General features: G+C 45.3%; 1 protein-coding gene across 1 annotated transcript in view; it reads left to right on the plus strand.

Moving 5' to 3' along the window:
• DDX10 (DEAD-box helicase 10) overlaps positions 1-15,163 on the plus strand; it is a 211,051-nt gene that overhangs the window by 17,652 nt on the left and 178,236 nt on the right. Inside the window, exons 8-9 of the mRNA XM_066620001.1 lie at positions 450-612; positions 1,936-2,020. Coding sequence (XP_066476098.1) covers positions 450-612; positions 1,936-2,020 — 248 coding nt within the window. The remainder of the gene's footprint in view (positions 1-449; positions 613-1,935; positions 2,021-15,163) is intronic.

The raw sequence follows: 15,163 nt of genomic DNA on the forward strand, positions 1-15,163 counted from the left end.
TCTGGCAATTAAAAAACTGCCTTGTTGACCTTTGTGATGTAAGATAAGAGTCATTAAGAAGACAATCCATCAATCAATTGTCCATCAGCTTCACTCAGCCCCTCCCTTCACCAATGCAAAGTGATCACCTTTCTTTCACATGCTCAGGGGGAAGGGAGGGGTGGCCTGGAGAGAGAAGGATTGATGGATTGTCAGCCAGCTGCCCCCCCCTCTCATTAAGGAGGCTATTCTTAAAGGACTGTTCAGTTTTTAAAACTGATTTTAAAGGGATGCATTTTTCCCCTTCTCCAGGGATCAGCACATTCCTTCTCATTTGCAGGGGCCATTTGTGTTGAGTCAAATCCGTGTATAAATAGGCTGGACCTGTATGGTGCTTTACAGAGTAACATAAGCAAAATGCAGATACCTGTCTCAAAAACGTTGTAGTCAAAATTATTCTTCCTTTCTAGGTGCAGTATCTGTTTAAAGTATTCTGCCGCCTTCGGCCTGGCCTCCCTATACTGGCCCTTCATGGCAAACAGCAACAGATGAAAAGAATGGAAGTCTATAATGATTTTGTGCGTAAGAAATCGGCAGTTCTCTTTGCCACGGATCTTGTGGCTCGGGGGCTAGGTAAGTGGTTTCAGGTACCTACGTGTTCAGATGAACTTGCAGAAATATGTAAGCTTTTGCCCACCTTGTGATACAGCAGTTTCTTGTAGCTGCAAGTGCTCCAGTGTATGTGCACCTTGGTGCAACCCAGACATTTTGATTTTTTCATAGTGGGGGGAATGAGAAGTCCAAGAAAAAGTGGACAAAATGAAGCTTTAAAATTAGTGAGGCTGTATCCAGATCTTGTCTTCCATTTATGCAGTAGCTATGTGGGAGGGGGTGCGGTTAGTGCTGCAGGCATCAAAACATGCTGTGTAAGTGACCCCTCTCTCCCACTTGCCTCTGGAGCCATTCTGGGCAGCAGAAACAGCATCTCCTATGTGTTGCATTTCGCCTGCGGAACTTACTGTGCTGCCCCCTGTAGCTACACCACTATGTTTATATGTAACTGCTTGTAACTGCTTGTAACTGCTTAGGTGGGGCTAAGGGATAAGAATAGGCCCTCAGTTTGGCTGTACTTGTCGTAAGAGGCGACTAAACAGCCACTGGGTAGATGGGACTCGTTAGCCTGAGAAGGCAGCTCATCTGAGAGAAGGAAAACTCTGATCCCAAACCTCCACTGCCTTGTGGCTGCATCCACTTATGGAAAAGGCTTCAGGAGTCAACCTCGAGGCAAAATCCAGAGCCGGAGTCCCTGAGGCAGTTCATGGCTGAACACAGTCACGTTCTGGCAACTCCTGCGATGCCTCTGGAACCAACCGTATTGGCTTCTGCCTTTCCATTGGACCATTCCAGCGATGTGGTGCTTTCTTTGTTAATTTTTTCATGTATTTCAAAAATATATGGCGACTTTATAAATGCCAAGGGGTGTGGCTATTCTGGTGATTGGGCAGCAGTGCTCCCCCTGTAGTAGCAGCTTGTTTAACCCTTGATTCACATAGCCTAATCTGTCAATTTTGTGGCCCAACGAAAATTGGGTCACAAACCACTGGTGGGCCATGGACCTACAGTTTGAGAACTACTGTACTAAAAGGTAATGTTACTTTAAAAACGTAAATTCATTTTGTCTACCCGTAACAAGTGTAAAATCAGACTCTGTTTCATTATCATCACTTAGGAAGTGAAGAAGCCATAAATTTTTTATCCATCTGACAAAACCCGAAGCTGATATATGTGATTAATTTTACTTTGTGAGCAGTCTCTTTGAATACAGTGTCTATAAAATAGATCTGAGTTGGCTGCACTCATAGCAAATGATATGGTCAAGAGAGAAACTGTTTTTTGCATGGGAGGATTTAGAATGTTTTCTGAACTCAAGGCTTGTTTCCTGCCACCTCTTCATAGATTTCCCAGCTGTGAACTGGGTCATTCAGTTTGACTGTCCAGAGAGCGCAGAAACTTACATCCACAGAGTTGGGAGAACAGCCAGGTATGTTCTTCAGTTTCCTGTAGTTCATGTGAGAATAAAATCAATGTGTAGAAAAGGTCATCAGGACTATGGTTTGAATTAGAATGTTCAAGAAGAAGAAGATGGGCTATCACTTGATGAAATACTTGATTAATCAAATGGGTTTTAATCACTTGATCACTCCATTAAATCTGCATGACCTTGCATGTCACTAAAATGTAGTTTTTATGATAAAAAAGTTGAAAATAAAGATAATATATGAGTGTTGCAGGAGGGACATCCCCTCCTGTGTGCCAGTGAAGGAAGAATGCCCCTTTTGAGATGGAGCCTATCATTTGCAGTTGCACAAATACTTACATTAAAAATGTGTTACCTGCTTAATTGGGAGTGCTAACTTAGGGACCAATCCTGAGCCAGGTCAGTGCTGGCAGCCACTGCGCTGCCCCAGTAACCACCATCGCAAAAGTGCATTAGGCACTCCTGCACTGGTGGAAAGGATACGGCACCAGCGCCGAGGCTCAGCTCAAGAAGACAACATGGAGCGGCCAGCTGTAAGTGCTCCCACTGACTGGCAGTGAGGCTTTTGGGGGCGGGGGGAAGGCGGGGGCACAAAACTGGATAGGGGGAGGGCAGGCTGACCCTCCCAAGTTGGAAAGCCTGACCCCAGCCACTCTGGTCTAAGGAGACCCATTGCAGAGCTTGACACAGGGTAAAGGAATGTTTATTCCCTTACCCCAGAGAGACTCTGGCTTCACAGAAAGCAGGTGTGGCCATTTTGGCGCCGCTGCTTTTCATGGTGACTCTGGGGCTTAGGATTGGGCTGCCGATCAATCTGAAAAACTTAATGTTGATAAATATAATTTATTAATCCAGTAAGGTGGCACCTTTGGTAAAAAAAACTACGTATCTGGTTTATTGCAAATATATTTCTGAGTTTTTGGCCTGCTCTTGGCAGGCACCTCAAAACTTGGGGCTGACGTAACAGATTGGCATAAACAGGCAGCAACTATTGCCCCAGAGCCCTCAGAAAGTTCCCCTGCCGTTCTCTGAGTCAGTCTGTACTCATTATGCTATGGTGCTTTGGTGGAGAGATTCGCTCTGCAATGACAGATGTCTTTCCCATTTGATCTGTTAAGCCAAGCTCCACCATAAACCTGGGTGTCTGCCACAGTGGCTCATCAGCTACCAGAACCCAGTGTGCCACATGTTGGCCCATCCATGCCTGGCAAATGGGCTTCTGCCTCTGTTCCTTCTAGGACAGATTGGAAGAGAAGCATGGAGGAGAGTGCAGGGCTAGAGTGATTGTGGTGGTTTAACCCACTACTTTCTTTTTCTTCACACTCCCTCTTCCATTCCAGCCCCCTCTTCCTTTTCCAGTCCAGGGAGTGGGATGAAGAGCAGAAGCAGCAGAGGCAAGTGAGTGGAAAGAGGTGGACATCACCCACCAATCTGCTCCCTGAGGTAGCTGCCTCAGGGCCCAGTCCTATCTAGTTTTCCGGTACCGGTGCAGCTGTGCCTATAGGGTATGCACTGCATCTTGTGATGGGGCAGCAGTCACAGAGGCCTCCTTAAGGTATGAGAATATTTGTTCTTTTACCTTGGGGCTGTACTGCAATTGCACTGGTGCTGGAAAATTGGATAGGATTGGGCCCTTAGTTGGCCTCCTGGATGGGCCAGCCCTTGTGGCTCTCCACAGGTTGAAAGGGCTCATGGAGAGCAGTTGCCAGTGGCCCCCTGTAAACAAGAGCTGACCTTGCCAAGAATATACATTTTAGTGAGACCATAGATTAACCAGGGGTGTCCAAATATTTTGGCAGGAGGGCCACATCATCTCTCTGACACTGTGTCTGGGGCCAGGAAAAAGAGAGTTAATTTACATTTCAAATTTGAATAAATTTACATAAATACATTAGAGATAGACCTTATATGAATGAATGAAGGTCCTGCAGTAGCTCAAGGCCCTGCACAAAGCAAGACCAGCCTTTCTTCGCTGCCACTGCTGCATCACATGACATGAAACAGCAAGCAGTGGAGGGAGTCCTCGCCCCACAGCTCAGGTGAGAGGTCAAACAGTTGCCCTCACACTGAGAGCAGTTGTGTCGGGCCAACACAGGCTCCAGCAAGTCTCCAGAGGCTCATTGGAGACTGGGGGCTCCCCATGGGCCGGATTGGGAGCCCCTGAGGGCTGCAAGTGGCCCCCTGGCTGGAGTTTAGTCACCCCTGGATTAAACTATAGGAAAACAGTTATACAGTATGTAACCGTACCTTGGGGAACAGTTATGATGCTGACTTATATTGTTTTTGCCTTTTGTCTCTAATGCCATCACTCTGCCAACTTACTTTAAATTTGATTGAAAATCTAATATGTTGGTATGCATAGCACGCTGTGTTCACCTTTACATAGTGACTTAGGGCACAATCTTAACCAACTTTCCAGCACTGGCATAGGCCTGTGGGACATGTGCTGCATCCTGCAGTTGGGGAGCAGTCATTGAGGCCTCCTCAAGGTAAGGCAAAGTTTGTTTCCTTACCTCGGAGTTACATTGCCTTTACCTTGGTGCTGGACAGTTGATTAAGATTGCGGCCTTAGTAGTAGAGTAGGGCATATTTTATCTGGGTTTTTAAATATTTGTATATATCTTGCTTATGCATGTATGGGTACAAGGGACTACCAATGATCTATTATCGTGATTACTGATCAGATCCACAACTCTTGGCTTCTTTCCAGGCCATTCATTTTCTCTGTTTTTGATACTGGCTTTGTTCATCTTTAAGTGTTTGCGCTAAATTTGTAGCGCATTTTTATACTGCCATTCCTTAGGATGCTGTACGTAGTCCCTTCACTCATTTTGTCCTCACAACAACCCTGTAAGGCTGAGAGAGATAGTGATTGGCCCAAGGACACCCAGAAAGCTTTGTGGCAGAGCAGGAGTTTGAAGCTAGATCTTCCAGGTCTAAGTCCTACACTAGAACCACTGCACCATCCTGGCTGTCTTGTTGAAATCTTGTCAAATGACTCAGTTAATTCACTTACAGCACAATCATATGCTGTGTTCAGTGGGTTTTTTGGCACAATCCAGTTATGCCTCTGTGCTGGTGGTGTGACTGCAGACTGTTGCAAATTTGCTGTAAAGCATGTTGCTGCAGTGCACCCTCTGGGCATGCCTGCAGGAAGGCCAAAGCCTTTCCATGTGCACCAGTGCAAGGAGCAGAACATGTTGGAAAAATAAGCTCTTCACTGAGTAGTGCAGAGGTGAAACAGGGCGGGGGGAGCGTGGTGGCAGGGGGTGGGCAGACTGAGCCTAGGAGGGGGCAGGATCAGTGGCATTGGTGTGTGTTGTATTGCATTTTGCTTCCTGGGTCATTGTGGCTGCTGGGGCTTACCCAGTGGCAAGGGTAAGAATGTCCCCTAACCCTTTGGAGACCTCCAGCAGCAAAATTTCCATACGGGATACAGCGTAGCCTGTGCCAGTGTTACTGTATTGTCCAGTGGGTACTTGGGTAGGGTTGTTACTCCCAGTTAATGGACTGCATCCGTAAGCTTTTATTTCAGTTCCCTTTACTCCTGAGGTTGCAGTTGAGATGGAGAATATACAAGTGGAATGCAGTTTCTGAAACACTCTGTGCTTGCTTGTCAGGATATTGAGATTCTCGTATTTAATTTATTAAGCTTCTAGTAGTTATGGCAGTGGAGCAGAGTTGACAGCCTAAAGTCTCTAGAGAGTTGGGAAACGAGGTAGAGATGTAAAATTTCTTGCTATGTTAAAGGCATGTTTAAAATACGCCCTGGGTGTTGTGGATTTTTTGGGTAAGGCAATTTCAATAAAAGCACAAATATATTCAGTATTCACTTGTATATCCATAACAAATAAGATTTTGTCTTTTGGGTTGTAAAATGAGCATAAAGCAGACCAGTCCTGACATTTATTGTGGATTTACAAAAGAAACTCATATTTGTAGAAGCTCAGGGCCCAATCTTATCCAACTTTGCAGCACTGATGCTGCTGTGCCAATAGGGTGTGTGCTGCATCCTGCAGTGAAGGGGTAGTCATGGAGGCCTCCTCAAGGTAAGGGAATGTTTGTTCCCTAATCTTGGGGCTGTATTGCAGCTGCATCACTGCTGGAAAGCTGGATAGGATTGGGCCTTCATTTGGGAAATGTATCTATAGTCTTGTGCGTTTGTTTATTATTGCTGATTTTTTCCCCTGACTTAACCCAAACCTCCAGGAGGTCACCTTTTATGCATCTGTATCTCTATCTTCACAACTGTGTGGAGTGAATTAGGTTGTGAGGGCTGCAATGCTGACTAGGAATATTAACAAAAATCTATGATAACTTGTGTGTGTGTTTTTAAAACAGAGTATGCACAGTGTTTTAAATGGGGGATTTAAAGCCACTGTAGAATCCACTCTGTCTGGCAGGGTAGTCTGTTAAGATGTATGGATCTGACCATGATTAGCAGATCTGTCTCAGACTTTTCAAGGAAATTGACAGAAAGATACAGGTGACTTGCCCCTTTGCTTCTTGAGCTTCTGGCTTTCATCCAAAGCAGGGAGATGTGTTTATTCTCCTTGGGCCAGAAGAATGTGCATCTCCTCGCAGGAAAGAAGTTCACAAGCATCCTTTGCAGGAGGCAAGGCAGCGTATTTCGAGTAAACTTGAATCACTTGTTGCTGTTGAGCATCTGAGGTGGGAATGAGAAAGAAGTTCTTCGCACATATTTAGAGGCTTTTTTTTTTTGCTAGCAAATGGCCTTCTCAGATTTGTGGGAGTACGTGGAAGGATGGAAGGGCAATGATTAGCAGCAAAACAAGGAAACGGGCATGCCTAATTTTCAGCATCAACTCAGGACTTCTTGCTTCTCTGGATTCTTGTTTTCAGCTAAGCAGGGTCAGGATGACAATATGACATATATTGCTCCTCCCCTACAACTGTTGCTGACTTCAGAATAGAGTGATTTAGGGCCAAATCGTACCCAACTTTCCAGCGCTGGTGCAGCAGTGCCAATGGGACCTTTGCTGCATCCTGTGATAGGGAGACAGTCATACAGGCCTCCTCCAGGTAAGAGAACATTTGTTCCCTTTCCTCAGGGCTGCATTGTGGCTGCATAGGCACAGGAAAGCTGGATAGTATTGGTCCCTTAGTTCATCCCTCCCCCCCATTGCAGCAAATAGCAGTCAGAAACCAAAGTGATGTACTTGCTGGTGGCTGAAGCTTTGCTTTCTATTCTAGTACCCCCTAATCGCCATTATTATTAGGTTGATTTGGATTAGATTCTCTGGGCCTGAAAGTCTGCTCATAGCATGTGCACATCCTGAACTCTCCTGTTTGGTTCCAGGAATGTTTGCAGTGCACGTAGAGGGGCATTTGGATGTATGTTTTATCCTCACAACAACCTTCTGAGGTGGCTGGTGTGCCCTCACACACACACGCGCTATTGGATTAACGGAAGAAGGTCCTAATTGCTGTTTGTAAGGATTTTGATGGAGAGGAGATGGGGTTACAGTTTCATTGGGGAAGCTGTGCTTGTTGTGAAACAACTTTGTGTTCCACTAAAAACTACAGAGTCAGAGAGACACGGTTGCACTCCCTTTTGAACATATAAATGTCAGCAGTTATTCACTTCTACCTGGGAACTAAAATTGCATGCGGAGGTGGCCAGAATGTACAGGTGGCTTTCCTTATCTGCAGGCTAGGCATCTGCCTCCCTTATCTGCAGATTCCATCATCTGTGGGTGCTTCCCTGCACCTCAGAGGGCCTCCAGAATGTAACCGGATGTCGTGGATGCAAATTGGAAGTTGCTTCTTTTCATGTCCTGGAGGCCTTCTGAAGAGATAGGGAGGCCCATGGAGTGGGCCATGGGCCTGGGGCAACCTCTGGATGGCCCAGTGCAACCTCCAGGTAAGTCATCGCTCTGCCTCAACCTTACCCCCCCCACCAGAACTCTAGCATCATTGGAATTTGTTATCTTGGAGGGTTTCCAGAACATAACCCTCCCTGAGAACGGAGGGTTTCCAGAACATAACCCTCCCTGAGAACGAGGGCAAACTGTAGTCAATTTAGGGTGCAATCCTAACCCACTTTCCAGCACTACATAGGGGCAATGCAGCTCTGAGGTAAGGGAACAAACATTCCCTTACTTTGAGGAGGCCTCTGTGAGTGACACCCAACTGCAGGATGCAGCACACACACCATTGGCACAGCTATACCAGTGCTGGAAAGTTGGTTAGAATTTGGGCCTTAGTCTCACTAGATCGTCACACTATTTGACTTGATTTAATTTACTGTAAACAGTTTTGTAAATTACTGTTACTAAAAAGCAATATATAAATATTCTTAATAATATTTCTGTATTGCAGATCACAGATTTAGTCCCCTTGTTAGCAGACTAGCTAGGCTAGCTTTGAAGAAGTGATGGATAGTGAGGGGCTCTTTCTCCTCAATTTAGCCAGAAAATCCCATGGATACAGTGTCTTTTTACTTCTACCTTGGCAAGGTGGGGGGACGGGGACAGATTTGTCCCAGTGGACCATCAGTTGCTGATCTCAGTCTAATTCTGATGTTGGCATTTTCCTTGTCTTTAAAAAATTATTGCCTTTTCAAAATTGGCACTGTACAAGACTGAAATTCTTTCCAGAAAAAACTGAGATGAATCCTAGCATAATTGTGAATATTCTCGCCATATTTTCTGTGCATATCAAATTTCCAGTTGAAACATGATGTCAAAAGAGGTTAATTGCTAAGCACTCTTGGCACAATTTAGATAATGTTAAATGCACTTAAGTGTAATTGAAATCTAAAGTCGGCAGGGTTGCATCTTTTATTTATTTTTGGTTCTTCCTTCATCAAAGTCCACATGTTCCCAGTATGTGACTGCAGCTCTTGAATGCTGCAGAAATTAGCAAGCAGGATAGCAATGTACACTTCCGAAAACTTCTTAAAAATTAAATTGACAATTTAGTAGTCATTAATGAGATTAGAGATAATTAGAAAGCTTCATGGGCCATGAGAGTGTATAACCGCTTAGAATGAAAGCTAAATCGAGTAACTTATCTAATTAGGACTCTGTGTATGCTGGCTGTAATTAAAATTGTGTGGACAGATACTGTTTAATTCTTAAATTAAATTATTAGATCTATTGGAGAATTTGACTTAAATGGAAACATTCTCTGCTTTTACAGAATGAATCATTTTCTGCTTATTGCATTTGATTTGTATCCTCCTTCCAAAGAACTCAAGGAAGTGTACCTGGTTTGTCTTGGTTTGCCAGTCGTGGTTTCCCAGTTGCAACGTCATACCAAACCATGCTGAAATTACTTACCCACTACGGTGATTCCTTTCATTTCTTCTGTAGCCACTTACGACTTTTGATCCTCTGAAGACCCCTTGATGAACATTTCTTATTCTCAACTTGTCTTCGCAAAACCTGCATGAATAAGAATACAGATGATTGATCAATGCAGGTATAGATTAGATTAGGATACAGATGATGGATCAATGCAGACATAGCGTTAAGAACATAAGAACAGCCCCACTGGATCAAGCCATAGGCCCATCTAGTCCAGCTTCCTGTATCTCACGGTGGCCCCACCAAATGCCCCAGGGAGCACACCTGATAACAAGAGACCTGCATCCTGGTGCCCTCCCTTGCATCTGACATAGCCCATTTCTAAAATCAGGATGTTGCACATACACATCATGGCTTGTAACCATGTTACATGTTACATGGCTTGTAACTGTAATGGATTTTTCCTCCAGAAACCGGTCCAATCCCCTTTTAAAGACATCCAGGAAAGATGCCCATCTAGTCCAGCTTCCTGTATCTCACGGTGGCCCCACCAAATGCCCCAGGGAGCACACCAGCTAACAAGAGACCTGCATCCTGGTGCCCTCCCTTGCATCTGGCATTCTGACATAACCCATTTCTAAAATCAGGAGGTTGCACATACACATCATGGCTTGTACCCCGTAATGGATTTTTCTTCCAGAAACTTGTCCAATCCCCTTTTAAAGGCATCAAGGCCAGATGCCGTCACCACATCCTGTGGTAAGGAGTTCCACAGACCAACCACACGCTGAGTAAAGAAATATTTTCTTTTGTCTCTCCTAACCCTCCCAACATTCAATTTTTGTGGATGTCCCCTGGTTCTGGTGTTATGTGAGAATGTGAAGAGCAGCTCTCTATCCACTTTATCCTTCCCATGCATAATTTTGTATGTCTCAATCATGTCCCCCCTCAGGCGCCTCTTTTCTAGGCTGAAGAGGCCCAAAGGCTATAGCCTTTCCTCATAAGGAAGGTGCCCCAGCCCAGCAATCATCTTAGTTGCTCTCTTTTGCACCTTTTCCATTTCCACTATATCCTTTTTGAGATGCGGCGACCAGAACTGGACACAATACTCCAGGTGTGGCCTTACCATCGATTTGTACAACGACATTATAATGTTAGCTGTTTTGTTCTCAATACTTTTTCTAATGATCCCAAGCATAGAATTGGCCTTCTTCACTGCCGCCGCACATTGGGTCGACACTTTCATTGATCTGTCCACCACCACTCCAAGATCTCTCTCCTGATCTGTCACAGACAGCTCAGAACCTATCAGCCTATATATGAAGTTTTGATTTTTTGCCCCAATGTGCATGACTTTACACTTACTTGCATGAAACGCATCTGCCATTTTGCTGCCCATTCGGCCAGCTTGGAGTGATCCTTCTGGAGCTCCTCACAATCACTCCTGGTCTTCACCACTTGGAAAAGTTTGGTGTCGTCTGCAAACTTTGCCACCTCACTGCTCACCCCTGTCTCCAGGTCATTTATGAAGAGGTTGAAAAGCACTGGTTCCAGGACAGATCCTTGGGGCACACCGCTTTTCACCTCTCTCCATTGTGAAAATTGCCCATTGACACCCACTCTGTTTCCTGGTCTTCAACCAGGTCTCAATCCATGAGAGGACCTGCCCTCTAATTCCCTGACTGTGGAGTTTTTTCAGTAGCCTTTGGTGAGGGACCACGTCGAACGCCTTCTGAAAGTCCAGATGTACTTATAATGTCCACGGGTTCTCCTGCATCCACATGCCTGTTGACCTTTTCAAAGAATTCTAAAAGGTTTGTGAGGCAAGACTTACCCTTACAGAAGCCATGCTGATTCTCCCTCAGCAAGGCTTGTTCGTCTATGTGTTTTGAGTTTCTATCTTTGATGAGGCATTCCACCATCTTACCCGGTATGGATGTTAGGCTGACGGGCCTATAGTTTCCCGGGTCCCCCTCTTTCCCTTTTTGAAGATCGGCGTGACATTTGCTATCCTCCAATCCTCTGGCACCGTGGCCGTTTTGAGGGACAAGTTGCATATTTTAGTCAAGAGATCAGCAACTTCATTCTTCATTTCCTTAATAACTCTTGGGTGGATGCCATCAGGGCCCGGTGACTTATTGATCTTTAATTTATCAATGAGTTCTGAAACATCTTCTCTTTTAACCTCTATCTGACTTAATTCCTTGGTCAGGAGGGGCCATTCGGGCAGCAGTATCTGCCCGAGGTCTTCTGCCGTAAAGACAGATGCAAAGAACTCATTCAATTTCTCTGCCATTTCTAAGTCTCCTTTTATTTCCCCTTTCCCTCCCTCACCATCCAGAGGGCCAACCGCTTCTCTGGCAGGTTTCCTGCTTCTAACATATTTGAAGAAGCTTTTATTAATGCTTAATGCTGCTGGCCTTAATGCTGCTGGCCATGTGTTCCTCATAGTCTCTCTTGGCCTCCCGTATCACCTTCTTACATTTCTTTTGCCACAGTTCATGTTCCTTTTTATTCTCCTCATTAGGGCAAGCCTTCCGTTTATGGAAGGAAGCTTCCTTGCCCTTTATGGCCTCTCTAACTTGGCTCGTTAGCCATGAAGGCACCCTCCTGGATTTAGTGGAGCCCTTCTTCCTTTGCGGTATACACTTCCGCTGGGCCTCTATTACTGTTGATTTGAGCAACCTCCATGTTCTCTGTAGAGACTGGATTCTTTTTACCTTCCCTTTCAACCTCCTTCTAACCAATCTCCTCATTTGAGGGAAGTCCGCTTGTCGGAAGTCAAGGGTTTTTGTGAGAAATTTGCCCGGTATTCTTTCCCCGATGTCCGTGTCGAAACGGATCGCAGCATGATCACTGTTCCCCAATGGCTCAGTAACATTGACCAATCTCTAACCAGGTCCTGAGTACTGCATAATATTAAATCCAGAGTCGCCTGTCCTCTAGTGGGCTCCATGACTAGCTGCTCTAAGGCACAGTCATTTAGCATGTCAAGGAATCTTGTCTCCTTTTCGTGACCAGAACACAAATGGACCCAGTCAATATGATGATAATTCAAGTCCCCCATGATTACAACCCTGTCCCTCCTTGTCACCTCCCTGATCCGTTTCCTCATTTCAAGGTCCCCTTCCGGTTTCTGCTCTGGAGGATGAGGTCTGGAGTACGCCCCCAGTATTACATCACTCCTCAGGCCTGGTAATTTAACTCTTAGAGATTCTATGGAGTCGGACCCACCTTCAATCTCTACTTTGCTGGATTCTATCCCTTCCTTAACATAAACGGCCACCCCACCTCCAACACGCCCCTCCCTGTCCCTCCTGTAGAGTTTATAGCCTGGGATTGCGGTATCCCACTGATTCTCCGCATTCCACCAGGTTTCCGTTATGCCCACTATGTTAATATTTTCCCTTGTCACCAGACATTCCAGTTCTCCCATCTTTGCTTGGAGACTTCGGGCATTTGCATAAAAGCATTTGTACATGGAATGCCGCAGGATGGGCTGCTTATTAGCTCCTTTATCCCTGAATCCTCTCATTGTGCCAAACCGTCTATCACATCCCATCACGCTACCATTCTCAATTTCTTCTGCTACTCTGCCTTACCTTGTAGGGATGAGGAGTCCCGAACCGGATGCCCCTTGGCTCCTGTCGGCTTTCCCCCAGAACAATGGGGAACAATTGAACGTTGAACAATGGTTTGTGCAAACTGTATTATCTTCCAAGTGTACAATCTACAAATCATGGTAAGGGTATATGTGTTTATGAATTTGCCCTCATCTCCATAGTGCAGCAGTCCCTGGCCTCAACGTCTTTTGCCAACCACGTCAAACCATGGTTCACACATTTGCTTCAAACCATAGTTTCTGATTTGGTGGCTGATCACACATCTTGGTTTACCAATTGCATCATCATACCAAACCTTATTTAAATTACCGATGATTCCTTCCATTCCTTCTGTAGCCACTTAGACTTTTGATCCTCTTGAACGGGGTGCCCAAACCCCGGCCTGGGGGCCACTTGCGGCCCTCAGGGACTCCCAGTCTGGCCCGCGGGGAGCCCCCAGTCTCCAATGAGCTTCTGGCCCTCCAGAGATTTGCTGGAGCCCATGCTGGCCAGATGCAACTGCTATCAGCATGAGGTTGGCTGTTTGACCTCTCATGTGAGCTGTGCGACAAGAGCTGCTTGCTGTTTGACATCTGTGATGCAGTAGCAGCAGTGAAGGAAACACCTGCCTTGTTTTGTGCAAGGTCTTTTATAGGCCTTGAGCTATTGCAAGACCTTCATTCATTCATATAAGTTCCATCTCTAATACTGTATATTCATTTAGGTAAATTTATTCAAATTTTATTCCTGGCCCCCACTACAGTGTCAGAGAGATGATGTGGCCATCCTGCCAAAAAGTTTGGACAGCCCTGAGTATAGCATAGCATAGTAATAAACTAACATGGTGTAGAGCAGCAGTTCCCAAACTGGTGAGTTGTGACCCACTAGGGCAGGGGTGCCCAAACCCCGGCCCTGGGGCCACATGCGGCCCTCGAGGCTTCTCAATACGGCCCTCAGGGAGCCCCCAGTCTCCAATGAGCCTCTGGCCCTCTGGAGATTTACTGGAGCCTGCACTGGCCCGACGCAACTGCTCTGAGCATGAGGGCGACTGTTTGACCTCTCGAGTGAGCTGTGGGATAAGGGCTCCCTCCACTGCTTGCTGTTTCATGTCTGTGATGCAGCAGAGGCAGCAAAGGAAAGGTCAGCCTTGCTTTGTGCAAGGCCTTTTATAGGCCTTGAGCTATTGCAAGACCTTCATTCATTCATATAAGTTCATCTTTAATATATTCATTTATGTAAACTTTTGCAAATTTATTCAAATTTTAAATGTAAATTAATTCTTTTTTTTCCCCTGGCCCCCAACACAGTGTCAGAGAGATGATGTGGCCCTCCAGCCAAAAACATTGGACACCCCTGCTCTTGAAGACCCCTTGCTGTACACTTCAGAGCTGGACAAAAAACAGTACTAGATAGATCTGTTCAAAATAACAGGATAGAAAGTGTGAACCGGGGGGGGGGGGTCCCCATCTGTGGATCCTGTATCCGCCATTCCAGTTAACTGTGGATTGGGTCTGCGGGCTCCCATGTGCTCCCTCTGTAGGTGAGGGGCTTTCCCAGACCTCCGTATGCCTCATAATGCATTAAAAATGTCACTTCTGGTTTTCACAGACAAATGGGAAGTAGCTTTTTCCTGCTCTATTTTCAGTTGCAGGCCTCTGGAGGGTTGGGGGGCATTCCTGTTGTCTCTGGTTTTAATTCAGTTCCAGAACCTCCGCAGATATCGGGGCATGCCTGTACTTACTTTACTTCAGAATTTCAGGTTTTTGGGCCAGTTTGGAGTGTGTGTGTATGTGTGTATCAGATGTTCTCTAAAAATAACACCATGTAAAAAAAATTCCATTTGGTTCTCATAAACAGTCATGCGTTCATTTATTCCAGAAACAATGGAGTGTTTGCTCATGCAGAAAGTCTTTTAAAATTTGGTATGCTTATTCTGAAATCCAGTGTTCCTTTTGCTTATGTGTCACACTGTAGTCCATGCAGCGTACCCGACTCAAGTTTTATATAATACAATGTATTTATATAATACAATGAATGCCACTAGAGGACAGCAGTAGTTAGCTTTCATATTTGGATGTCCATGTGAATGTATTTTTCTCCAACTATTTTAGGTTTAAGATACATTTTTGGGTGCGCAGTTAAAATGTATTGTAAAAAGCAATGTGTAATGTAAAAAACAGGTACTTGAAAATGCATGTCTCATAAGTTGGATTGTGTGGTGGTTTTGCATTAGTACGCTGTGAGGAGGCATTGGTTCTTATTGGTGTTAGGTG

This window comes from Tiliqua scincoides, chromosome 3 (assembly GCF_035046505.1).
Source record: "Tiliqua scincoides isolate rTilSci1 chromosome 3, rTilSci1.hap2, whole genome shotgun sequence".
NCBI lineage: Eukaryota > Metazoa > Chordata > Lepidosauria > Squamata > Scincidae > Tiliqua > Tiliqua scincoides.